The 25,629-nt window shown below is 41.5% G+C and overlaps 1 protein-coding gene across 1 annotated transcript in view; it reads right to left on the bottom strand.

Annotated features, from left to right (window-relative positions):
• Positions 1–25,629, bottom strand: part of mms22l (MMS22-like, DNA repair protein) — a 130,673-nt gene that overhangs the window by 69,494 nt on the left and 35,550 nt on the right. The window contains exons 10-14 of the mRNA XM_080193342.1: positions 20,778–20,957; positions 15,664–15,726; positions 14,034–14,153; positions 9,464–9,690; positions 7,531–8,040 (exon numbers count right to left, since the gene is read on the bottom strand). Of these exons, the coding sequence (XP_080049468.1) occupies positions 7,531–8,040; positions 9,464–9,690; positions 14,034–14,153; positions 15,664–15,726; positions 20,778–20,957 (1,100 nt within the window). The remainder of the gene's footprint in view (positions 1–7,530; positions 8,041–9,463; positions 9,691–14,033; positions 14,154–15,663; positions 15,727–20,777; positions 20,958–25,629) is intronic.

Genomic DNA, 25,629 nt, shown 5'->3' on the forward strand with positions numbered 1-25,629 from the left:
TGAACTTTAGTAAAGCCTTCAATAAGGTTCCTCATGGCAGGATGATACAGGGGGTGAAGTCATATGGGATCTGAGGTGAGCTGGTAAGGTGGATATGAAACTGGCTTGTGCATAGGAAGTAGAGTGTCATAGTGGAAGGATATTTTTCTAACTGGAGGTCTGTGACAAGCGGTGTTCCACAAGGATCAGTGCTGGGGCCTCTGCTGTTTGTCATATATATATATAAATGATTTGGAGGAAAGTGTAGGTGGTCTGATTAGTAAATTTGCAGATGATACAAAAATTGGGGCAGTAGCGGATTTGAGGAAGATTGTCAGAGAATACAGCAGGAAATAAATCAGCTGGAGACCTAGGCCAAAAGATGGCAGATGGAATTTAATCTGGACAAATGTGAGGTGATGCAATTTGTAAGGTCTATTGCAGAAGGAAAGTATACAGTAAATGGTAGAGCCCTTAGAAATATTAGCATACAGACAGATCTAAGCATGCAGGTCCACAGTTCCTGAAGGTGGCAACTCAGGTGGACAAGGTGGTCAAGAAAGCATATGGCATGCTGGCCTTCATCAGTGGCAGCATTGAGTATAGGAATTGGAAAATCATGTTGCAGTTGTACAAGACTTTGGTTAGGCCACATTTGGAGTATTGTGTACAATTTTGATCACCACACTATTGGAAGGATGTTGATGCATTGGAAAGGGTGCGGAAGAGATTTATCAGGATGTCGCCTGGTTTGGAGGATATGGACTATGAAGAAAGTTGAACAAACTTGGATTGTTTTCATTGCAGCTTTGGAGGATAAGGGGGTACCTGATAAAGGTTTACAAGATTATGACAGGTTTGGATAGAGTGGATAGTCAGAGTCTTTTTCCTACGGCTGAAGGGTCAATTATTCGGGGGCATAGATTGAAAGTGAGAGGGGGAAAGTTTAAAAGAGATTAAGGGGCAGGTTCTTCACACAGAGGGTTGTTATTGCCTGGAACCCGCTGCCAGAGCAGGTGGTGGAAGCAGATTCTATAACAGTGTTCAAGAGGCATCCGGATAGATGCATAAATAGGTAGGGAATAGAGGGAAATGGGCCACGTAGAGGCAAGAAAATATTAGATTAGAGAGGCATCCATGTTAGTACAGACTTGGTGGGCCGAAGGACCTGTTCCTGTGCTGTATTGTTCTTCGTAGGGGAGCATGTAGGGTCAACTCTTGCAGTAGGTTTTGCTTTTATTTTGTTTGTCAATTGAGGAAGAGAAGGATTTACAAAAAGATAAAATATAAAGTAACAATGTAGACAACAAGTCGAATTACAACCTCAACTTTGCTTTGCTTTCAACCCTCAGTCCTTCTGCTTTTCAGTTTGTGATACCTTAGACTGTAACACACACCTATGGCCCTTTCCTGAACTCCACATATGTACTTTCTACAAAGGTATACAACTGCCTCCATCAGCAGCTGACAGGTAGAGTAATTTTGTAAGCAGTTTCAGACAGAAACTGATCCAGTCCCCCTTTTTTTTGTTTGCCTTCATAGCATGAATTTCAGCTCTGCAAAAATAATTACACAACAGTTTTATTCACATACATTTCGCTTAGCACACAGGTTTACATATAAGTGGTCTCCTGGGATCAAGAATGGAGTTCAACTAAAGGATCTCTCCACTTCATAATCACTTCAAATTCCATTTTTTTTAATTTTAAAATGTCACAATTTCTTCAGGAAATTTTCAGAAGAAATTTATTTATCCCAAAAAAACCTCTACGTTATCTACATTATATCTAAACACCAGCTTAAGCACGATATCATATACTTTCATCAGCGACAAATAATTCAACAAAGCATATCTGAGCCGTTAAGAAATACTTCATGGACTGGGCAGATAAACATTTTCCTGGTTCATCGACAGGACAAAAATTTGACTACAACAGTATTCAACACATTAAACAATCACAATCACGATGGGCATAAATTCAGACACTTTAAAAAGCTATTTGCGCAAAGAACTGTCGGAGCTCCAAAATGCCTCTGGAGTATCAGAGAAAGCTATAATTAGACAACAGGAATTTAATTTAGCAGAGCATTGTGGTAATGCAAAGCATCTCTTCTGGAAGATGACGCCAACTGATTGAGCAGCAAGTTTTACTTATTATTTTAATTCCTCATCACGTATAACAGAATAATATATTTTCAAACCAGGCTAAGTTCCCACTGAGTAACTGATACTTTTGGAATGGCCTTTTTGCTGTCAATGTTTAAGACATGCTATGACTGTGGCACAAGCTGCATCTCCTCTATTACAAGTTGCTGAGTGATTTAACAGTCTTCAAACAATTACGTACAATGGAAAAGTGGAAACTCTCAACAGTTTGAAAGATTTTGTACCACGGGCAAGTTTTCTGTCACAAAAATAGAGAAGGCAAAAATCTTTTATGACTGTCATAACTATTAAACACATAAATATTACTGGACATGTCATGAGTAGAAGTTAAGTCCGTCCAAACATTTTTGACTTTGTTTAACATTCGCTCATCTTTTCCATTTAATTTGTGATGGGTCCTGCAATATAGTCTTTCCCCTTTCATGATTCCTCATTTTAAACAGAGCTTGTTGGCAAGGCACCTGAAATTTCAAATAATATCAGTTTTTGGTTTTACAGCAAATCTGACCAATTCTATAACCCAAAAAAAAGGACAAACTTCAACTGTGTAAAATAATTCAGAAAGCAATTTTGAATAATAAACAACACACATCATAGCATTCAGTAGTACACAACATGAGGATTATAGCTTTGAAAATATAAGAATCTCTCCTTTGTTTGGTCATTTTTCTTCATTTCATGCTTATTTACACATAGTTTGACCATTCTATCTCCTTTCAGCTCCTCATTTTAACAAAGCTTCCCTCACAAAATGAATGTTAATTATAACATATCCAACACTGACAATAAGCCTCTTGGTTATAATACATCCTTCAGTAAAAGCCTGACATCAACTATTGAATCTTACAGGTTTAATTTTATCAATCACACTATCACAATAAAATCCAAAATACTTCAGCCTCAAATATGAAGGTATGTTGTAGACAAGCTGCATGAATTGCATTCAATCTTTGGCTGACTATTTCAATTTAATTCAATGTGCCAATCTATTATTACAGGGTATCTTTTTATACAACAAATACTTTGCTAATGGCTTCACATCTCACTGCAGCCCCACTCCTCATTATGCCATCATTGGTAAGTATATTCTCAAAGAAAAGATGCTGTCATACATTCAGACATTGCAATTAAACTGGGATTGTTACGCTTTAAAAAAAGGTAGTACTTTCATCCAAGTTGGTAGGTCATGGGATCAAGCCCCTCTCCAGATTGAGAGAACATTAAGCTCTTTAAGAAACACGTCATATTCTGGATAAGAAGTTATTACAAAGTCCTCCTCTGCTAGCTCAAGTAGACATTAAAGATCCATTGCACTGTTCGAAAAGTAGGAGAAAGCTACCAGAATGCTGGCCAATATTCGTCAACCCCCACCAGAAAATATTTTATCTCACTGCTATGTGTCGGACTCTGCTCCATGCAAACTGGCTCCAATGTGGCTCCACTCTTGGTGAGACTTTGAAAGGTCAAGCAGTGAGTCATTCTTTCAAACAGTGGTGGCGGTGGTGGTGGAGGAGGAGGAGGAATGGCATTGTCATTGGACTTATAATCCAAAGACTCAGGGTATTGCTCTAGGGACCTGGGTTCAAAGCCCACCATGGCAGATGGTGAAACTTGAATTCAATAAAACAAATTTGGGATTAATGATGACCATGGAAAGCAAAGTAAGTAAAGTTTATTTATTAGTCACAAGTGGGCTTACATTCACACTGCAATTAAGGTACTGTAAAAATCCTCCTGGTCACCACACTCCTGTGCCTGTTCTAGTACACTGAGGGAGAATTTAGCATGGCCAAGTCACCTAACCTGCACATCTCTGGACAGTCAGAAGAAACTGGAGCACCTGGAAGAAAACCACACAGACACAGGAAGAATGTGCAGACTCCACACAAAAGTGACCCAAGCAGGGAACTGAATCCAGCTCCCTGGCACTGTGAGGCAGCAGTATTAACCACAGTGCCACCGTGCCACCCCATGGAACCACTGTTGATTCTCGTAAAAACCCATCGGGCTCACTAATGTCCTTTACAGAAGAAAACCTGCTGTCCTTACCTGGTCTGGTCTACAACAACGTGGTTGACTCTCACCTGCCCTCTGAAATGGCCTGATGAGCCACTCATTTCAAGGGGTAATTAGGGATGGACAACAAATGCTGGTCCAGCCAGCAACACCCAGATCCCATGAAGAAGTAAAGAAAAAATTATCAAAAACCCTTGTCCTGCGCATGCACCTGCATTGTTACTATGATTGGTTAAGTCACAGGAGACTGCAAAGATGCAGGTGGAAGGGACTCAAGAACATTGATATTGCTGAAAGTCGGGTTGAGGTGTTTGGATCTTTTCTTGTTCAAAGTGATTATTACCTGGCACTTAGAGGATACAAACGCTACCTGTCAGCACAACTGCATGCAGGAATCACTAATTTTATTAAAATAAGCTAATGAACATCTAATGCAGATTGTGCTGATTTCACTGACACAATTGGGCTGGTAACATTGTGAGAGATGAGAAACTGGGCATGAGTCTGGTTTCTCGTCTTTCACCCAATCTTACCTGCTTGCCACACCGATCGACTGGCATGATGAGCTGGTAAGATCGCCATCGAAGAGTCTAAGAAGGTTATAGGCAGGTTAAGTGACTGGACAAAAATTTGGCAGATGGAATATAATGTAGGAAAATGTGAAGTTCTGCACTTTGGTAGGAAGAGTTAAGAAGCTGAATATTATTTAAATAGAGAAAGACTGCAGAAAGCTGCAGCACAGAAGGATTTGGGGATCCTTGTGCATAAATCACAAAAATCAAGCATGCAGATTCAGCAGGGAAGAAAAATGGGACGTTGGTTTTTGTTTCAAAGTGAATGGAGCATAAAAATAGGCAAGTCTTGCCAAAAATATATAAGGCATCAGTTGGACCATATCTGAAACATTGTGAAGAGTTTTAGTTTTCTTAACTAAGGGGGGATATACCGGTATCAGAGGCAGTACAGAGAAGGTTCACTAGGTTAATCCCCTGTATAAAGGAATTTTCTTATCAGGAGAGAGTGAGTAGGTTGGGCCTGTACTCACTGTAGTTTAGAAGAATGAGAGGCGATCTTATTGAGACATATAGGTTTTTCAGGGGGCTTGACAGGGTAGATGCTGCGAGGTTGTTTCCCTTTGTGGGAGAGTCAGGACTAGAGGCCATAATCTCAGAGTAAGGGGTCACCCATTTAAGGCAGTGATGAAGCAGAATATCTTCTCTCAGAGGCCAGTGAATCGCTGGAACTCTTTACCGCAGAGCGCTGAAGAGGCTGGGTCATTAAGTATGCTCAAGGCTGAGATAAACAGATTTTTAATCCGTAAGAGAATCAAGGGTAATGGGAAAGTGGAGTTCAACATTATCATACCAGATCAGTCAATCTCACTGAATGGTAGAGCAGACTTGATGGCCAAATGGCCTACTTTTGCATCTATGACTTCTGGTCTTCAGCCTTACAACCCATTAAGATCGCTATATTCTTTTATTTTTGGCCCCTTGCACATCCTCAGTATTTGCTGTTCCACCATAGGCAGCATTCTTTCAGTGTTCAAGTCTTAAGCTCTAGAACTCCCTCTCTCAACCTCTCCCCATTTATTCCCTTCTTTAATAACCTCATTAATAACTACCTCTGTGGCCAAGCTATTGGTCACTTGTCCCAATATCTACTTGTATGGCTGTGTCAAATTTTGTCTGAAAATGTCCCCAAGAAGTGTCTTTTTACTATGTTAAAGACTCTATGTAAATATGATTTGTTACTGTTCTACTCAATAAATTCATATTCCCTACAACTCTGGTTAACTGATGATTTCTCACCATTCATGTTTTAGTTCCATGCCATTATTGCCAAGCAGCAGACAAGAGTGTCCTGTGAACATCTGAACAAATGAACAAGGAGCAGAAGGCCATTCAGTTTCTCAAGCCTGTTCCACTGTTTAATCAGATCAAGGCTGATCTGACTGTAACCTCAAATTTGCACTCTGGCCAACCCCCAATAACTTATCACCCTTTTGCTCACCAAAAATCGACCCACTTCTTAAAATACTCAAAGACTCTGCTTCGACTGCCTTTTCAGGAAGAGAGTCCCAAAGACTCATGACCCTCAGTCAAATAATTTTGCCACATCTCTGTTTTAAATGGGTGACCCCTTGTTTTTTAGCAGTGATGCCTAGTTCTAAATTCTCCCACAAGAGGAAACATCCTCTCCACATCCGCCCTGTCAAGACTTCTCAGGATCTTACATGTTTCAATCAAGTATCTATCCCTGTGCTGCCAAACTTGCATTATCCAGAGACTTAAACCTGTTACAGCTGTCCTGATTTACACATTGACTCACTGATTAAGTCCACTAAGTAGTGAGCTGGCAAACAGAACACATTGGAAGATTCTCACATGTTATGTGTTGATCTCATCCTGCCAGTCAAAGAATAAGCCCTGGAATCACCCCAAATACAGATGGGGAAAATAATATATCTGTGTTTCCACACTTAATCGCGAACCAATGACTTCTATTGAAAAGGATGTTTGCGCTTGACTGTATTCTGATAAGAAGTAGCACATGAGCTCTCACTTCCTAGACCACCACGAATGAAGGTCCACTGGCTGAAACTGGAGGGTTGCTGGTACCATGTAAAATAACTCAACATCAGGACATTCATTGACAAAGGAAAACCTCAGTCACAGCTGATGTCAGTTCTGTCAAAATGTAAAAACTTAATTAAACTTCAAACACTTCGGATATGACTGTGTTCTAAAGAGACAACAAAGGAGTGGGCTAACAGCAAAATGTGGAATGGCACTCCATCTCCTTCCTGTCAATTTGGGGATTATCCCAAAATGGTAATCAGAATGATAGCCACTGCACAATGTACAATATGAATTGATAAATGATCAGACGCAGACAACACACAGACTCTGTTAGATTACTTGCCCACCCCTCAGGGTTGCCCTATGCATTCACAATACAAGTTTGACATCAGTGCAACATAGTTCTGGCTTCTCACTGAGATAAAATCTATCAAGCATACATCAACTATCTAGGTTAAAAACTGTTCCCACAAAGATTCTCAAAAGTTATATCGATCTGTTCTTTGGAGGCAAATTATCTCCTGACTCAGAACTGAATGCAAGCTTTAACCATTGCCTATTCACCATGCAGTATTAAATTATCCAACAACCCAGTAAAATCTCCAGGCTGAAGGTTTAAAAAAGCCCACCAAGTTTGTTTATGCGATGCTCAGCAACAATACTTCAGTGATAACTTCATTCATTTGTATCTTTAGAAATATCATTGAAAACCTAAAAGAAAAATGCAGAGCAAAGTTGAGGAAAACCCTCGTCATAAGATATAAATTAAAATGAATGTCCACTCACCTTAAACGAGCCAACACAACCTGCAAAAATGACAGTGCTGTGTTCAATTCAGATTCCCTACAGGCACGATAGAGCAAACTAAACCCTTCATTCAACAGTTTTTCTTCTGAAAGGTGCAGATAGGGGCTTGTTTCGAATACCTCCTGAACAGCTTCAATATATGTTGACAGCAACGGCCAGAGGGTCAATTTTCGGGCGTGGTCTGTAGTTTTCAGGTAGAACTCTTTAGTTACATTCTGGAAGTTCGTTGACAGTTTTGTAGCAAGAACACTAATATCAACATTCTTCTCTTCGTACATCAGAAGAAAAGCAAAGTAGCCTTTCCAAATCAATGACTGCTGGGCTATAGAGAGATGGCTAGGTTTTAAAAAGTCCAGGAGATCTGATACCCGGCTGACAACGTCCTCTATCTCGGCCACTGCTGCAAGGACTAGAAAAAGGCTGAAGAAGTTCTGAAGTCCCAATTCGGTAAGTTCCTGCATTTTTCGCTGATGGAACTTGGAATAAATCCTAGAAAATTAATGAGGTTGCTTAGTTTCATTTAGCAGAAATGGAAACAGGCAAAATATTCTAAGAAGCACATCTGGAATGTTTTCAGTACGGTGGAAGAGGTGGGATGACCTTACGGAGGTGCTATTACTCCAGGTTCCACCACATGACTTAACAAAATCACAAATTTACAAATTTAAGAGTTAAGAAAGGTTTGCCGAAAAACTGTTCTGTCAAAGATCTGATGTTATTCCATGGGAAAACAAATTAATGATAAGTTTTAACAAATGTAACTATTTTCATTCAGAAAAGCATGACTTTCACTTCAATGCTCGAGTATCTGGGTTTCTCACTTTTCATTGCAGTATCTTGAGAATTATAAGGCATGGGATTTTGTTTGATAAATAATATAGGACATAGAACAGTACAGCACAGTACAGGCCCTTCAGCCCTCGATGTTGTGCCGAGCTATGTCTGAACCCAAGATCAAGCTATCCTACTCCAAGTATCAAAAAGAAGTGAACTCTCAGGCATAGTGGGACTCAATACTAAATTAGCTGTTTAGAAATTAATATTAATTCGCTTTATCAGAGAGATGGTGGCATATTGGTAATATCACTTGAGTGCTTATCCAGGGGCTCGGTCTAATGCTCTGGGTACATGAGTTTAAAGCCAACATGGCAGTTGGTGGAATTTAAATTCAATTAATATATCTGGATTTGAAAATTAGTCTCAGTGATGGTGACCATGACAATTAAGATTGATTGTTATAAAAACCCACCTGGTTCACTACTGCCCTTCAGGGGAGGAAATCTGCCATCTTTATCCTGTCTCGCTTACGTGTGACTCCAAACCCACAGTAATGTGGCTGCATCTTAACTGTTCTTTAAAATGGCTTAGCAAGCCACTCGGGTCAGGGACAATTAGGGATGGGCAATAAATGCTGGCCCAGCCAACATCACCCACATCCCATAAAAGAATAAAGAAAAAGAAATTCACCTAATTTTATCCGATAAATTAACTTTAAAGTTTGTATTTGCTAAGTGTTTCACGCGGATTTACCAAAATAAACTAATGCAGCGTATTGACATTTGTGCCAGTTTTTCACTCTTTACTCGATTTAAAGGTTTCATGGAAATGAAGTTGAACAGCCTCAAACTAATCTCTTAACAGAAGTCTTAATTGCTTAACAGAAATGAGGTGCAGAATGCAAACTGGATGCAATGAGGTCCAGTTTCAGCGCTCAATGTCTTAAACATTTCCAAAGTAGAGTCGGGCCTTTGTTTTTAGGTGTTTGGCCTCTTTGATACGTTAACAGGTTAACACCTGTCTTAAGACCCCTCTGCCAATAACCAAAAAGAGTGGGGCAGTCTTTGTGACAGTGTTAACAGAACACGGTTTGTGGGTTGGAGTGTGTTGGGAAAAATACAGCGTATTTTACTACCTTCCTTTCAGCTGTTTCCACGGGTGCATCCCATTTGTGTCCTTTCCTTTCGTAATCTGCAGGGCCAGAATTCGGAGGAAGAACTGAAAGCTGTTCTGAGACTGGTACAAATTAGGGCTTTGTTCACCACAGCAACAGGTCTTTGTAATCTCAAGCATAGACAAAGGAGATTTGCTCACACTGGCCAGCCCTTTCAAACCAAGCCAGGGAATATTGAAGGCGCTATTCTGTGACAACAGACAAGAGAGTGAATTTCAGTCAGCCATACTCAGGACATCCAAATGCAACCCACAAATTAAAAAACTTATTAAATCAACAACCTGATCTCTTAACACACAACAGACAAACCATTTCAAAGCTGTATATTCAAACTTATCCTGCATTTAAAAAAAATACACATTGAAACAAAGAATAACTTAACCAAATTAAAAAACTGAGACCACGCCTCCAAAGTGTCATCGGTTACATGAAACCATGCAAAATTTGCCAGATCGTTAATCAAGTTGATAAAGCAGAAATATCTCATAAGTAAAATCTACAATTCTCTCATTGCAGTGGTTGCATTATTCCCACTGAAAATACATTGAAAGAATGAGAAAGCCATTGAGGATTGGTCAACATTGATCTGCAGTATTGGTGATGCCTTCAGAGACTAGATGTTGGTTTATATGGCTGATTCTAATTGAAAAACTGTAACAACGGTGTCAGTGGAAATCAACCTGTCACAGTGGTAAAATACTAGCTCAGCAAGAGCAAATAAAGACCAGACAATCCAAGTATAGGAGTCTTGGTGTATGTAAATAAATGCACTCCTCAAAAAATATTTTCTATTTCACCTACAGAGACATTCTAACCTGTTGCAACTTTGTTTCATGCAATTTAAGCTTCACAGTCTCTCTTTCTACTGGCAGCATGGTGGCACAGTGGTTAGTATTACTGCATCTCAGTGCCAGGGGCCTGGGTTCGATTCCCAGCGGGTCACTGTCTGAGTGGAATCTGCACATTTTCCCTGTGTCTGCGTGGGTTTCCCCCGAGTGCTCCGATTTCCTCCCACAGTCCAAAAGATGTGCTGATTAGATGCATTGGCCATGCTAAATTCTCCCTCAGTGCACCTGAACAGATGATGGTGTTTAGGCGACTAAGGGATTTTCACAATAACTTCATTGCAATGTTAATGTAAGCCTACTTGTGACATAAGAACATAAGAAATAGGAGCAGGAGTAGGCCTTCCAGCCCTTCGAGCCTGCCCCGCCATTCAATAAGATCATGGCTGATCTGTCGTGGCTCAGTTCCACATTCCCGCCCTCTCCCCATAACCCTTAATCCCCTCGCTTATCAAAAACCCATCAACCCGCGTCTTAAAAATATTTAGCGAGGCAGCCTCCACCACCTCAACGGGCAGGGAATTCCAGAGATTCACCACCCTTTGAGTGAAGAAGTTCCTCCTCAACTCCGTTCTAAACCACCCCCCCTTTATCTTGAGGCCGTGCCCCCTAGTCCTACTGTCCTTTCTGAACGGGAAGAGTCTCTCCACCTCTATCCTCTCCATCCCATTCATCATCTTATACGTCTCAATGAGATCTCCCCGCATTCTTCTAAACTCTAACGAGTACAAGCCTAGTTTATTCAGCCTCTCCTCATAGCTCAACCCCCTCAACTCCGGCATCAGCCTAGTAAACCTCCTCTGCACTCCTTCCAAGGCCAAAATATCCTTGCGTAAGTACGGCGACCAAAACTGCACATAGTACTCCAGCTGCGGCTTCACCAATGCCCTATACAGCCGCAGCAAGACCTCCCTACTTTTATATTCAATCCCCCTCGCTATGAAGGCCAGCATCCCATTCGCCTTCCTGACCACCTGCTGCACCTGCAAGCTGGGTTTTTGCGACTCATGCACAAGGACCCCGAGGTCCCTCTGCACCGTCGCCTGCTGCAGTTTTTCACCACGTAAGTAATAGTCCTTCCTACCATTATTCCTACCAAAGTGGACCACCTCGCACTTGCCAACATTAAATTCCATTTGCCATTTCCTGGCCCATTCGCCCAGCCTATCTAGATCCTTCTGCAGACTCTCCACACCCTCCGTGCAATTTGCCGTTCCACCAATCTTGGTGTCATCAGCAAATTTCGACACCATGCTCTCAGTTCCCTCCTCCAGATCATCTATATAAATGGTAAATAGCTGAGGCTCCAGCACCGACCCCTGGGGCACTCCACTAATCACCAACCGCCAATCCGAATAGCACCCATTAACCCCCACTCTCTGCCTCCTATTTGACAACCAGTCCTCTATCCACGCTAACACCCTACCCCCAACTCCATGCCCCCTTACCTTCTGCAATAACCTCTTGTGAGGTACCTTGTCAAACGCCTTCTGAAAATCAAGAAAGACCACATCCACCGGCTCTCCTCTATCCACCGCCCTAGACACATCCTCATAGAACTCCAATAAATTTGTCAGACACGACTTCCCCTTAACGAAACCGTGCTGCGTCTGCTCTATCAAGCAATTCCCCTCAAGATGCCTCGCTATTTCCTCCTTGATGACGGATTCTAACATTTTACCTACAACAGACGTTAAACTAACCGGCCTATAATTCCCCGCCTTTTGCCTGGCACCCTTCTTAAACAACGGCGTAACATTAGCCGCTTTCCAATCTTCCGGCACTTCCCCGGAATCCAGCGACGTTTGGAAAATAACCACCAAGGCATCCACTATCACCTCCGCCATTTCTTTCAGAACCCTCGGATGCATTCCATCCGGTCCTGGGGACTTGTCCACAATCAGTCCCTCCAGTCTGTCGAGCACCGCCTCTCTAGTAACAATAACGTCATTGAGACCCTCCAGTCCTACCACCTTTCCATTGCTAACACCCAGCAAATTATTCACGTCCTCCTCCGTGAAGACCGAAGCAAAAAAGTTATTCAAGACCTCAGCCATTTCCCCATCCCCTACCACTAAGTCCCCCCACTCATCCTCTAAGGGTCCAACGTTCACCCTAGCCAGCCTCTTCCTTTTTATATATTTATAAAAACTCTTGCTATCCTTTTTTATATTAAGCGCTAGCCCAGCTTCATAGTTTCTCCTACCCTTCTTTGTCAACTTCTTTGTCAATCTTTGTTGACACTAATAAATAAATTAAATTTGCTTCCTATTGTTCTCATCTAGTACCGTCTCTCTTTGTTTGAATGGAACCGAGGGTATGGGGATCAGTCAAGTGGATAAATACATTCTCCAATGTCCCCAAGTTATTTAAAGAATGCAGATATACAATCATTAGGAGCTCATCTCCCCTTGACTAGGCCAAAATCCTGACCTCAGCTGGTTAACATATTGGGCCCTATTTTACTATATTTATTCCAAGTGCTGGGCGAACTTGAAACCGAGAATGTTTCAGATCCGACTTTTAGAGCCCACAGGCATTGTCCCACCCAACAACCTTACTGACCCTCTTATCCTCCCACACCCCTGTGAGCCTGACTGATCGCGAGCCCCTCCCCCTTTGCCCCCACTGATCACAGACAGAGTGGCAGCGGATCTCCCCTTCTCCCCCACTGATCACAGGCAGAGTGGCCTATCTCTACCCTCGAATTCAATAAAAATATTTGGAATTAAGAATCTACTGATGACCATGAAATCATTGTCGATTGTCAAAAAGATCTATCTCGTTCACTAATGTTCTTTAGGGAAGGAAATTGGTCATCCTTACCTGGTCTGGCCTACATGTGACCCCAGAACTGCAGCAATGCAGTTGACTCTCAACTGCCCTCTGAACAAGGGAACTAGCGATGGGCAATAAATGCTGGCCAATCAGTGATGCCCATGCCCCATGAATGAATAAAGAAGTTACAACCAAATAGAGGGGAAGATTGCTGATGTTCTTGGAGGCAAGTTATCTCAGACTTAAGACATGATTACAGGAGTTCCTCAGGGTAGTGTCCGAAACACAACCATCTGCAGTTGCATCACCAAATGTCCTTCACTCTTTCATTGGGTCAAAACGGGGATGGTCACTGATATTTGCAGAATATTCAGCTCCAATGAAATTCTTTAGATAACGAAACAATCCATGGATCCACACAGTCTCAATAAGCTCCAGAGAGCACATGCTGATAGTCCAACAAGGCCAGTTTGTAACATGGCAAGCACCTACAATGTGGCAATTTGAGCTGATTGCCAAGGGTTACACTCACTTTCACTGTATTTTTTAAAGGAATGATACTAGCAGGCGTTGGGCCTGCTCAGTATATCTTCTAACTCATTATGAGACACACCATGGGAGATCTATTGTAATAATGTAAAATTGAAATGCTATCTAAAACTATGCAGAGAATGCATGACTTTAAAATGGCAATTGAATTCAGTCCCAGCACCCTGATCAATCCTAATTGAAAATTACACTTAGTCTTGACACTGCGTGAAATTCCACAGGAGATCAATTAGAATAATACAAAGAAATTGAAATGAGTGCAATTTTATCATTCCAACTACTTGATTTGTTGCAATTATTTTATCTTTTCACCAGTAAGGTTTCAGAACTACTAACAGTTGTGCAAATTTTGTACTCACCAGATGTTTGCTGTAATATTCCCAGAGTATAGAAACAGCATTCGGATTAATATCCCAGAGGTCACACAATGTTAGGCAACATTGAACATGCATCCGTAAATGTTCTTCCAAGACGCCAGTCTAAAATATTAGAGTCAAGAGATAGGATCAAACAATAATCACAGACATTATTTTTATTGGAAGTACATGAGATTTTGTGCTTCATTACAATGGTCACAAATAATATTTCACCAGGACTACTCAAGATGTTTTGAGATGGAGGATAGCTCTGTAGCATTTTTTCAGAGCTTATTTTTATTTACAGATTCCCTGAATGGTACTTGGTAAGTATTCATTCTTCACTGAAAACATTGACAGAAGGAAGGATGATGTTGAGATCTTATGTTACTGAATTTTAGAAAATATAGATATTAACCTCAATCAGATATGATAAACTTCATTTCAAATTTTGCAGAAGTGGCATTGATGAAATTCTGGAAGGAATTCCTCATGTATGCATTGGACTCGAAAAGCACAGGAGGGCCTGAATAAATTGGGAAGCTGGACATACCAAAGATTCGAAGGGCTACACTTGAAGAAGGTGTTTAAAGGGTTAAAAATCTATCCCATGTTTCTTCTGTTCACTTATTTATTTATGCTTTTAATTTTCATTTGTTATTTAAAGCCCAATAATGTTAGTTGTATTTTATAACTTGTCAAATACCAGGAAGACCTAATGCAACATGAAATAATGTATAAATTTATTGCTTTTCATTATCCTTAACATTCAACCATATTTCACCTAGATATTGGCAGCAATGAAAATTCCCTAGGCCACATAGAAATTAGAAGCAGAAGTCGGCCATTCGGCCCTTCAAGCCTCCATTCATTTTGATCATGGCTGATCATCAAATTCAATATCATGATTTCCTCTTTGCCCCATATCCCTTGATCCCTTTAGCCCCAAAAGCTATATCTAATTTCTTCTTGAAATCAGACATTTTGGATTCAACTACTTTCTGTGGCAGTGAATTCCACACATTCACCATCCTCTGGGTGAAGAAATTTCTCCTCATCTCAGTTCTAAAAAGTTTGCCCCTTATCATCAAACTGTGACCCCTAGTTCTGGATTCCCCCACCACTGGGAACATTCTTTCTAAATCTATCCTGTCTAATCCCGTTAGAATTTTATGAATTTCTATAAGATTTCTAAACTCCAGTGAATATAATCCTAACTGTCTTAGTCTCTCCTCATATGATAGACCTGCCATCCCAGGAATCAGCCTGGTACACCCTCGCTGCACTCCTTTCACACAAGTTATAAGGGCTCACTAACGAGAATTGTCAAAAACATTTAGAAGAAAATGGCTGAATGAACCCTAAATATATATTGAAAAAAGGCAGGGAGCTTTGTCTGTGTCTTGGCTAACATTTACTCATAACCAATATCACTGACAGCAATATGAGCAGAATGCTGTTGTAGATCTGAAATAAAAACCAGAAGTGCTGCAAAAACTCAGCAGGTCTGGCACTCTCTATGGAGAGAGAAACAAAGTTAACATTTTGAACACAGTATGATTGTTCTCTAGAGCTGTTTGAAAGATGTTTAGACTTTACAAAATAAATAGTCCATGTAACTGTACTTACATACCTGATTATTTGAGGACAGTTTTAAAAGTTCTTCTGTAAAACTCCAATTGCTTTCGATCTGTTTCTGTGTTGCACAAATACATTAAAATGCATTAGCAGATTCTGGAAATGTGAAATTGAGGCCTTTATTAGAATACTAACCAGGCAGTACAATGGGCAGAGGACAACTTCTTTTCAACTCTGAACCCATGATGCAAATATCTCTTCTCTCCTCACTAGTTGTGAGGATCCAACATTCCTTGGTGAATCTCAATCCTAATATGGTACGCATTTGCCAGATTATAAAGCTTGATGTGGAAAATGAACAAATTTATATTGGTGCAGTAAAGGTTATTTTTACAAAGCTGGGCTAATTACAGACTAATGATCTGTACTCAATGAAGTTTAGAAAGATGAGGTGGGATTGCATTGAAACTTACAGAATGCTGAAAGGCCTGGATAGAATGGACGTGGAGAAGATGTTTCCATTAATAGGAGAACAGAATCCGAGGACACAGCCTCAGGATAAAGAGATGTTTCTTTAGAACCGAGATGAGGAGGAATTTCTTCAGCCAAAGGGTGCTGAATCTATAGAGTTCATTACCAAGAAGGCTGTGGAGGCCAGGTCATTGAGTATACTTAAGACAGAGATAGATAGGGTCTATATTGGTAAGGGGATCAAAGGTTACGGGGAAAAAGCAGGAGAATAAGAAACTTATCAGCCATGATTGAATGGTGGAACAGACTTGATGGCCGAATGGCCTAACTCTGCTTCTAAATGTTATGGTCTTATACTTGTTTTTTTTAGATTAATTGTCTCAATTTTTTGCAGACTTCAGTTTATGCGCTTGCCAACTCAACACTGATACATTCCAACCAAACCCTTCCAGATATCCAGGATTTCCTCAACTGTTCATTTTATTTGGTGTGGAAGGGGGCAGGGTGGGATTCCCTCTTGAGGAAATGTCCGTCTTCAACTCAGGTACTATACTGGAGATTGGGAAATTCATCATTTGAACAAATCTACTTTCAACCATGGAATACACCTTACTCTCTTGGGAATACAATACCATCATATGTTCTCTTTGTTATGTTCATTTGACAGGAACAAATGGATAAAATACTTCTTATGCACCACAAGGCATTTGCACACATTAGCAAAATTTGATCTGAATCTGCTGTATTGCATAAATGTGATGTTACCGACATTTTCAATATTGTGACAGAATCTCAGAGTAACATGTGCCACTACACAACAAGTTTCAATCAAAACACAAGGATCTCCTGTAAAGGTCTGTCAGATACAAAAATTTATACCACAGGCATGAATATTACATGCAATTGTATGAGGGCCTGGGTAGAAGTAAATTTGCATTTGAGGAAGTGCTTGAATGCCGCTGAACAGGCAACGGAAAACTAATAATCTGTTCTGCCTATAAACCGAAAATACTCCCATCAGTAAACAAAGACTTCACAAAACTACTAATTTGCTTTACAAGTGGACTGTAGGAAAAGTGAAGGGGACCATGGTGACAGTCACAGGGTTTCACTGCTTGAGATGCAATATTCCTCCCAGAAAAACAAATGAGGAACAAAAATACAGATACAACATAAAATTAGTCTTATTCTAAATCACCAATAGTATCTCACGCTGAAAAACAGCTGGAAGGACAAAGGCAGTAGATACATTAGAACACCACCACTTCCAAGTTCCCTCCAAGACAAACATCATCCTGATTTGCAACTATATCGCCATTTCTTCACTGGAGCAGGGTTAAATTCCTGAAAATGCCTCTCAAACAGCTGTGTTTATAACACAAGGACCGTGGCAGTTCAAGAAAGCAGCTCACTACCACTTTCTCAAGGGCATTTAAGGATCAGAGACATTTACTGGCCTAGGCAGCAATGCTCACATTCCTTGAAAGAATTAATTAGAGTTTACAGTTGTCTTTCATCAATGAAAAATATTGTACTTTCTCCTAACAGCCTCCATAACCACCGATATAGTAACAATATAGAACAGTGCAGCACAGGAACAGGCCTTTCGGCCCACCAAGCTTGCGCCGATTATGCTGTCCTATCTAAACCAACCGCTTATATCCCCCTATTCCATGTCTGTTCATGTGTCTATCCAGGTATGTCTTAAATGTCACAAACATGTCTGCCTCAACCACCTCACCTGGCAGTGCATCCCAGGCCCCCACCACCATCTCTGTAAAAAGTTTCCCCAGTACATCTCTACTGAACCTTTCCCCCCTTATCTTGAATTTGTGCCACTTGTAGTTGTCATTTCTGCCCTGGGAGAAAGCTTCCAACTGTTCACCTTATCTATGCCCCTCATAATTTCATAAACTTCTATCAGGTCACTCCTCAGCCTCCATACTTCCAGGGATAACAGTCCCAGTTTATTCAATCTCTCCTCATAGCTAATACCCTCCATACCAGGCAACACTCTGGTAAACCTTTTCTGTACTCCCTCCAAAGCCTCCATGACCTTCTGGTCATGTGGTGACCAGAATTGGACACAGTATTCCGAATGTGGCCTAACCAATGTGTTAGTGCGAGTGGGCGGACACAACCACTATGGACTCAGAGTCAGGTTCAACAGCGGTACAGCTTTATTTTAACGTCGACGGAGATGCAGTCAGAACATACAAACAGACCTGTCCCGAAAGCACTCTAAAGGCCCGCCGCAATGGGCTACAGTTATACTCGAACTTTGATACATTGTATGATTCAGATGTTAATGTTTTGTGATTCTGACCATTCTGTTTCGATGTTTTCAAGTATCGTAATGATGTTTTTAAGTGTGTGTTAATCGTTTCTGTCTGATGGGTTTATCAATGGTCTAGAATCTCTGGGGTTTGAACAATGGGTGTTTGGCTGATTTTAGGAAGTCTGTGAGGCCAGGGAGGCTTCCTTAGTTATGTCAATCTTTAAGTGTCTCCATAGAGGTTTACTTGATTAGATTAGAGGTGCTGATTTGATTAGATGGGGGTGTGCTTTTAATTTAGTTTCTGTAGGTGCCATCCTGTCCGCTTCCCTTTGTGTGCTAGCCCTCGATTGCATTTTTAAAACATGTCTTTTGCCTGCTTGTCTGGGTCTGTTCCCTTGTGATCTTTAGTGGGGAGGTTCTGAGTGCAGCTTTAGTCTGCTTCCATATTGTGTACCCAATTTCAGAAAATTTGTTGTCCGATAACACAATGTTTTACATAACTGAAACATAATATGCATATAACATAACCTGATTCTGTTTTAGCATTTTTTTTAAAGAAACAGTAAATGCTGGAAATACTCAGAAGTCAGGCAACATCTGTGAAGAGAAAAACATCAAAACTGGAAAAAAGGTGGAGATGTACCTGGATTGAAGCATGCACAGATGCAGAGAAAGATTTTGGGAAGGAAGGAAAGGGAAGGCATGTGATAGGGTGGGAAGGCAGTACTGGCAATTAAATGGCAAAGAGATGATGGTGAAATGCAAAAGGGGATGGCAGTGCAACAGGGTGTCTCAAGGGACAGTAAATAGCAACAGCAGAATCATGACCTGCACCAAAAAAAAGCAGTGATTGTGGTCCAAGGTTTTCAACTCAACATTGCGTCTGAAAGGCTGGCAGGTCCCAAATTAAAAGATATGGTGCTGTTTCTTGAGCTTCCATTGAGCTGCAATGGTATAGGGTCAAGATCAGCAAAGTCAAAATGGAAACGGGCCAGTGAATTAAAATGGCCTGAAACTCAGGGTCACACTTGAGATCACACACTCAGGATCACACTTTTATGTTCCTTAGAATGATCACATTGTCTGCCATTAATCTACCCAGTGTGGGGCAGAGCACGTTGTCAGCAACAAATACAGAATAAACTGAAAGAATAAAGTAAATCACTGGTTCTCCTGGAAGGAGTGTTTGGGGTCCTGAATAATGAGGAGGTGACAGGAGAGGTGCGCTAGCATGGTAGGTACTGTGGGAAAGTGGCCAGGTTAAGGTGATGGACAGGGGGTTGCAGAGGAAATCGCCCCCTGCCTCTGCATTACGAAAGGGTGGGGAAGATGTGTTTGGCATTGCTGCGGGGGAGCAGTGAAGGATGCTTTCTTGAATGTTGAGCCTGGTGAAGTAGAAGGTGAAGACAAGGGGAGGTGACAGTAGGAGTGCATGAAATGGGTTAACGACGGGCAACGGATTGGCTAATCATTGTGGAGGGGTTGAGGAGAAAGCAGAGACACATTAAAAGGCTTGGTGAGGAATGATGTTTTGTCAGATGCAATAAAGACTGAGGAATTGTAAGAATAGAATAGAGTCCTTACTGGAAGCAGGGTGGGAGGAATTGCAATCAAGGTAGCTATGGGAGTCAGAAGGTTATAGTAATCATTGATTGGCAACCTATCCCCAGAAATGGAGACACTGGAGTTAAGAAGAGGAAAACAAAAGTCTGAGGTATGACATGTGAAGATGAAGGAGGAGTGAAAATTGGAAGTAAATTTGATGCATACAATTAGGGTCAGGAAGCAGGAAAGGGTCGAAGTGGACAAACGGCATCAGGAGCATGGCTAAATGCAGTTGGGAAGAGACCGAACAAGAGAAAACTAAAATACTTCATTCAGGAAGAAATAAGATGAATGGTCCTATCAGGGCAGTTCTGTCATTCTGGATTCTGGAAAGCTGCCAGAAGCGAGTTGGACAAGATTAGGAGGTTGAGTTTGGAAGCGGTGGTAGGTAGATCCCCAGGGGAAAGTAGGTCAATGACAGTCTGGAAAATGATAATTTGATCTCTAGTTGTGGGGTCAAGGTTCAGGGAAGACAGGAGGAGATGTCCAATAGTTGGCCCTTGCCTTCTGCCCTGTTTCCTGCAATTCTGCTCTTGCCCCTTCCTCTCCTTGTTCCATAACGAATCTACTTTCAATATTCAACTCTCCACAACAACTCTTTGCAGTAAATGAGATTTGCCAAGATCAAGAACACTGTAGCTTCCCTCCAAAACAGAGCCTCATTATTTTATATCCAAAGCAGCCAGAATAAGAATATTCTGTGTTGACCTTCACTTAGCTGACCACTTTAGCAGAGGTAGTTACAACAGTTCAAGGAAAAGACTTAATCAAATCTAAAAATAAGTACACCAAATTTGCATATCAAGAATCTATACCTTCTCCTGTGTAATTCCATTCCGATCGAACACATAAAGCATTGCAAGGTGAGTAACCAGCCACCAAACAAAACCCTGGGGATCCTTACAATGAGTGGCATCACAAAGACGGACTCCTTCCATACCAGCAGCCTCTTGCAGCAGATTTCTGAGCAGACTGTTGCAGCAGCTCCAGAAATTCTGTAATATACAAAGAGAATTATTCATCGTCAACTGACTTCCAACATAGTAATTGCAGAATGCAAAACCAGGCTACTCATCAATCGAATAAAAATAATGAAATTCACCTCCTGTATGAAATTAATACGATATTAGTTAGCTGATGACTCACTGGACAAATGTATCAACTTATAAAATAACCGAAGAGTCTTCCTTACAGATCGAGTCTGTGGTGTAAAGAGCAACACAGTTGCCTAAATTAAAGGAGTAATGAAGTTTATCACAACCAACTTAATCCTGAGATTTATTTTGCCTCTGGAACACATTCCTGGCTAATTTTATGTGGTTCAGGTAACTTTTCCTCATGGAATCATAGAATCCTATACTGAAGAAGGAGGCCATTCGGCCCATCAAGTCTGCACCGACCACAATCCACCCAGGCCCCAGCCCAGTAACCACATGCATTTACCCTAGCTAGTCCACTGATACTAAGGGGCAATTTAGCATGGATAATCCACCTAACCCGCACATCTTTGGGATGTAGAAGGAAACCAGAGCACCTGGAGGAAACCCACACAGACACAGGGAGAACGTGCAGGCTCCACACAGACAGCAACCCAAGCCGGGAATTGAACTTGGGTCTCTGACGCTGTGAGGCCGCAATGCTAACCACTGTGCCACCCATAAACAAGGAAGGGGGCTTTTGGATCAGGAAAAAGACTTCTTGATCTGCAGTCAAATGTTCTACCACTAAGCTATACGCCTCTGAAACAATCCAGATATCTCAACTGCATTTCAGCAAAGGAGTTACAATGGAAGGAATACTGTTTAAGGTAGTTCGGCTCACTTATTGTTAGTAACAAAGACAGGTTCACATACCTAAGAGAGCACTCGTGCAGCAAGCGTGCAAGCAAGCGAGGAATTGAAACTGTCACTTCACAAGAACTGGATACAAGGTTTTGCTGAGTAGGAAGGGAATTGAGTAGTTCGATATTAAAGACTACAACACCAAGGATGAAGCCTAGTGGATAAAAGATGCCAGGCTTCAGCCTATTCTATTCATTCCACTTGATTACAAGAAACAGCTAAGCACACAGTATTCCACAACATCTATGGGCCCCAGAAACATCGCAACTGCAATTCTCCAAACCCTGACTCTAGACAAGTTGCTTCAGGACATCTACAAAACTGGGCAAACAAAGTGGAAGCCTTCCTGTCAACAAAAAGCAGGACAAAATCCAATCCAGCCGATGACAACCCCACCAATCTATTCTCAGTCACCTACAGAAGGTATAAATGACAGTGCTATCAAGCAACATTGCTTATCACTTTTTTTCATTTAGACACAGAATGAGTTTTGCGATCTGCACTAATATCAAGGCAATGTGCAAAGTGCACTGACAATGGAAACAAAAAAATATATATTTTTGGGAAAGTGTAACCTCGGGTATGGAAGATGAAGCAAGAATGGGCAAATCCGCAAACTACAAGATTTACTAAACTCAGTTTCAAATTTACTATGAATGCATTTGAACTCACTGGGCAGAATTTTCTACCTTGCTTATCCCAAAACCATAATATATCGTCCAAGGTCAACGGACTGCCATTTTTTAAAGGTCTGTAGACTCTTCCTGACTCCACCAAACTCCAGTCCACAGTGTCCCTGTAAACTAAGTGAATTATGAAGGGGAAACTAGATCTGAGAACCGGGGGCAAGAGCGTGGTGGTGAAGAGAGAATGGAATCCCAGGAAAGTGAGTGACTGCACAAACACAGCTTTTGGGAACTAGTGGCATTTATTACAGTTTCAAAAAAGCAAAATACTGTGGATGCTGGAATCTGGAATAAAAACAAAAAATGCTGGAAAATCTCAGCAGGTTTGACAGCATCTGCAAGGACAGAATGTAGCCAATGTTTCGTGACTGGATGACCTTTCGCTAGAGCTCTGATGAAGGGTCAACCAGATTCGAAACATTGGCTATATTCATTCTCCACAGATGCTGTCAGACCTGCTGAGATTTTCCAGCATTTTCTGTTTTTGCTTATTATGGTTTCAGTTAAATATCTATGAATTGTGAAATAACACCACTTTTAAATATAAACTGTCTCTCACAAAGGTGAACTGGGAAGATGTCCTTTGACATTTGGAAGTCGCACAGTTTAAAGTGGTGAAATACCATTGTGAGAACTTTGGCATTATTATTTGGAGATCTGGTTAAGAACCATAGGTTTCACAAACTTCATACAAATGCCTTTCTGTTTATAATGTGTCGAATGTGTTTGGTATCAAACTTTCATTAAGAATCCTACAAAATCAGCTGCAGCAGAATAACTGGATCTGTAGAACTCTTTGCCACAGAAGGACGGAGGCCAGATCATTGAGTGTCTTTAAGACAGAGACAGATATGTTCTTGATTAATAAGCGGATCAGGGGTTATGGGGAAAAGGCAGGAGAATGGGGATGAGAAAAATATCAGCCATGATTGAATGGCAGAGCAGACTCAATGGGCCCAATGGCCCAATTCTGCTTCTATGTCTTATGTTCTTATGGATCAATGGTATTACCTGTCCCAAAAATCATCTTGCTAACTCTTAATAGCATCCTAACTGTTAATCTACTAACTCCAAACTCAACAAATATTTCACCTTACTTCCCGCTCACCACTTCCTGTTTCCAGCATGATGCCTCTGTATTGACTCACTGTGTCTCCAACTCATCACCTCCCTACCAATCCACGTGTTTGCTGCTTCCCTCTTCCAAATCCGCACTTTGGAAAAGAGCTAGGGAGATGGATAAAAGAGAGAACAAGTCGGTAAGAGCATGATACGGCTCTATGAGTAAGAGGGTCAGGAACAGTGGGAAGCACCAAATGGCAGGGAGCTGGCACACTGGAGAGTCGGAGGGAGGCAGCAAATGTTAGGATCATTAGAGAGGCAGCAAGCAATGGAGTTGGGGAGATAGGTGGCAAGCAGGGCGGTCAGATGCAAAGGCAGCATGGCAGTCCAAGAGAGAGGGAGCAAACAGGAGGATCGGGGAGAGAGGCAGTGAGCAGGGAGGTCAGGGAGCAAGGTGTCAAGCAGGAGTGTCAGAGAGAGAAGCAGCAGGGAGGCAGAAAACTGGAGGATCATGGAGAGGGACGGCCGTCCATGAAGGATACAGCAAAACCTACATTACATAACGCTTGGGCTGATAAGTTGCAAGTAACATCTGTTCCACACAAGTACCAGGCAGTAACCAGATCCAACATGAGAGCATCCAAGCAGCTCCCCATAACATTCAATGGCATTACCATCATCAAATTCTCCACCATTCTGGGAATGAGCACTGATCAGAAACTTCAATGAGCTAACCACTAAAATAGTGTGGCCCAACTTTGGGCAGATCAGGTGCCAGGTATTCTGCAATTTATAACTCATTTATTGCTTTCCTAAGTCTTGCCATCAGTTACAACTCAGGAACGTTAGAGAACAGTCTTCATTTGCCTGGATTAACATAGCTCCAACACTCAAGAAATTTGGCACAATCCAAAATGAAGCATCCCACTTAAGCAGCACTCCCTTCATCATCAGTGCACCATGCATCAGGGTGAAGGAGGGGGGAGAGCGCCGTCAGAGTGGGGGAGGTGGGAGAGCGCCGTCAGAGTGGGGGAGGGGGGAAAGCGCTGTCAGAGTGGGTGAGCATCGGGGGGAGAGCAATGTCAGAGTGGGGGAGGGAAGAGTGCAATCAGAGTCGGGGAGAGAGTGCTATCAGAGTGGGGGAGGGGGAGAGTGCTATCAGAGTGGAGGGGATAGGAAAGAGCACTATCAGAGTGGGGGAGGGGAGAGCACTATCAGAGTGGGGGAACACTATCAAAGTAGGAGGGAGAATACTAAGATCAATGCTTTTTCTAACCTATACAATTTGCACTAAGAATTTCAATGCAGTGAAATTATCAGACGGTAGTAGATTAATAAGTATGGTCAAGTTGAATGAGGCACCTCAAAATTCGCAAAACAAAATAAACGTGGGAAGAAAAATGGAAGATGAACTTTAGTGTTGACCAGTGTGAAATATTGCACACAAGAATGAATAATGGGTGACACGTATTCCACAAACAGTGCTGAAACAGTTTACAATGTAGAGAGCGATCTGAGAAGCTTAATAAACAAAGTGCTCAATATGTCTAACCAATGTAGTCAACACTGCAGAGTACACTACAGAACTACTCAGAGAAAATCATTGCCTTACTGCTGTCCCTCTAATCCTGCAGCACCTCAAACACTGTGTCCGGGTTTGGTCATCAAAAATCATTTAAATCTTCAAGACTGAGAAAGAAAGAACAAAAAGGCTGACTTCGAGTGCAAAAGGTCAAAGAGTGGAGACATTTGGGATTTTCAGTTTGGAAAGGAAGTGTGCATTGAGAAAAACGGACAAAATCTTACACAAGTATACATGGTGGTTCATGGTAGGAAAAGGTTAATTCATAACACTGCTCCAAATTATATTCAGCTGAAAGGAAAAGGGATCACAGATTAAACCTAGCAAAACGATAAATTTAGGACTGATACCAAGAAGTTTTTCTATATATCAGAGTGATCAATATGTGGAATGGACTTCCAAACAAAGTAGTGGGACAAGAACCTTGGAGCCATTTAACAAACAGTTAGAAATTGCAATGGGAACAGTAGGGTCTTTCAAGATGAATAAACGCACC

Source organism: Carcharhinus amblyrhynchos, chromosome 7 (genome assembly GCF_965287045.1).
Source record: "Carcharhinus amblyrhynchos chromosome 7, sCarAmb.v2.hapA, whole genome shotgun sequence".
Lineage (NCBI taxonomy): Eukaryota > Metazoa > Chordata > Chondrichthyes > Carcharhiniformes > Carcharhinidae > Carcharhinus > Carcharhinus amblyrhynchos.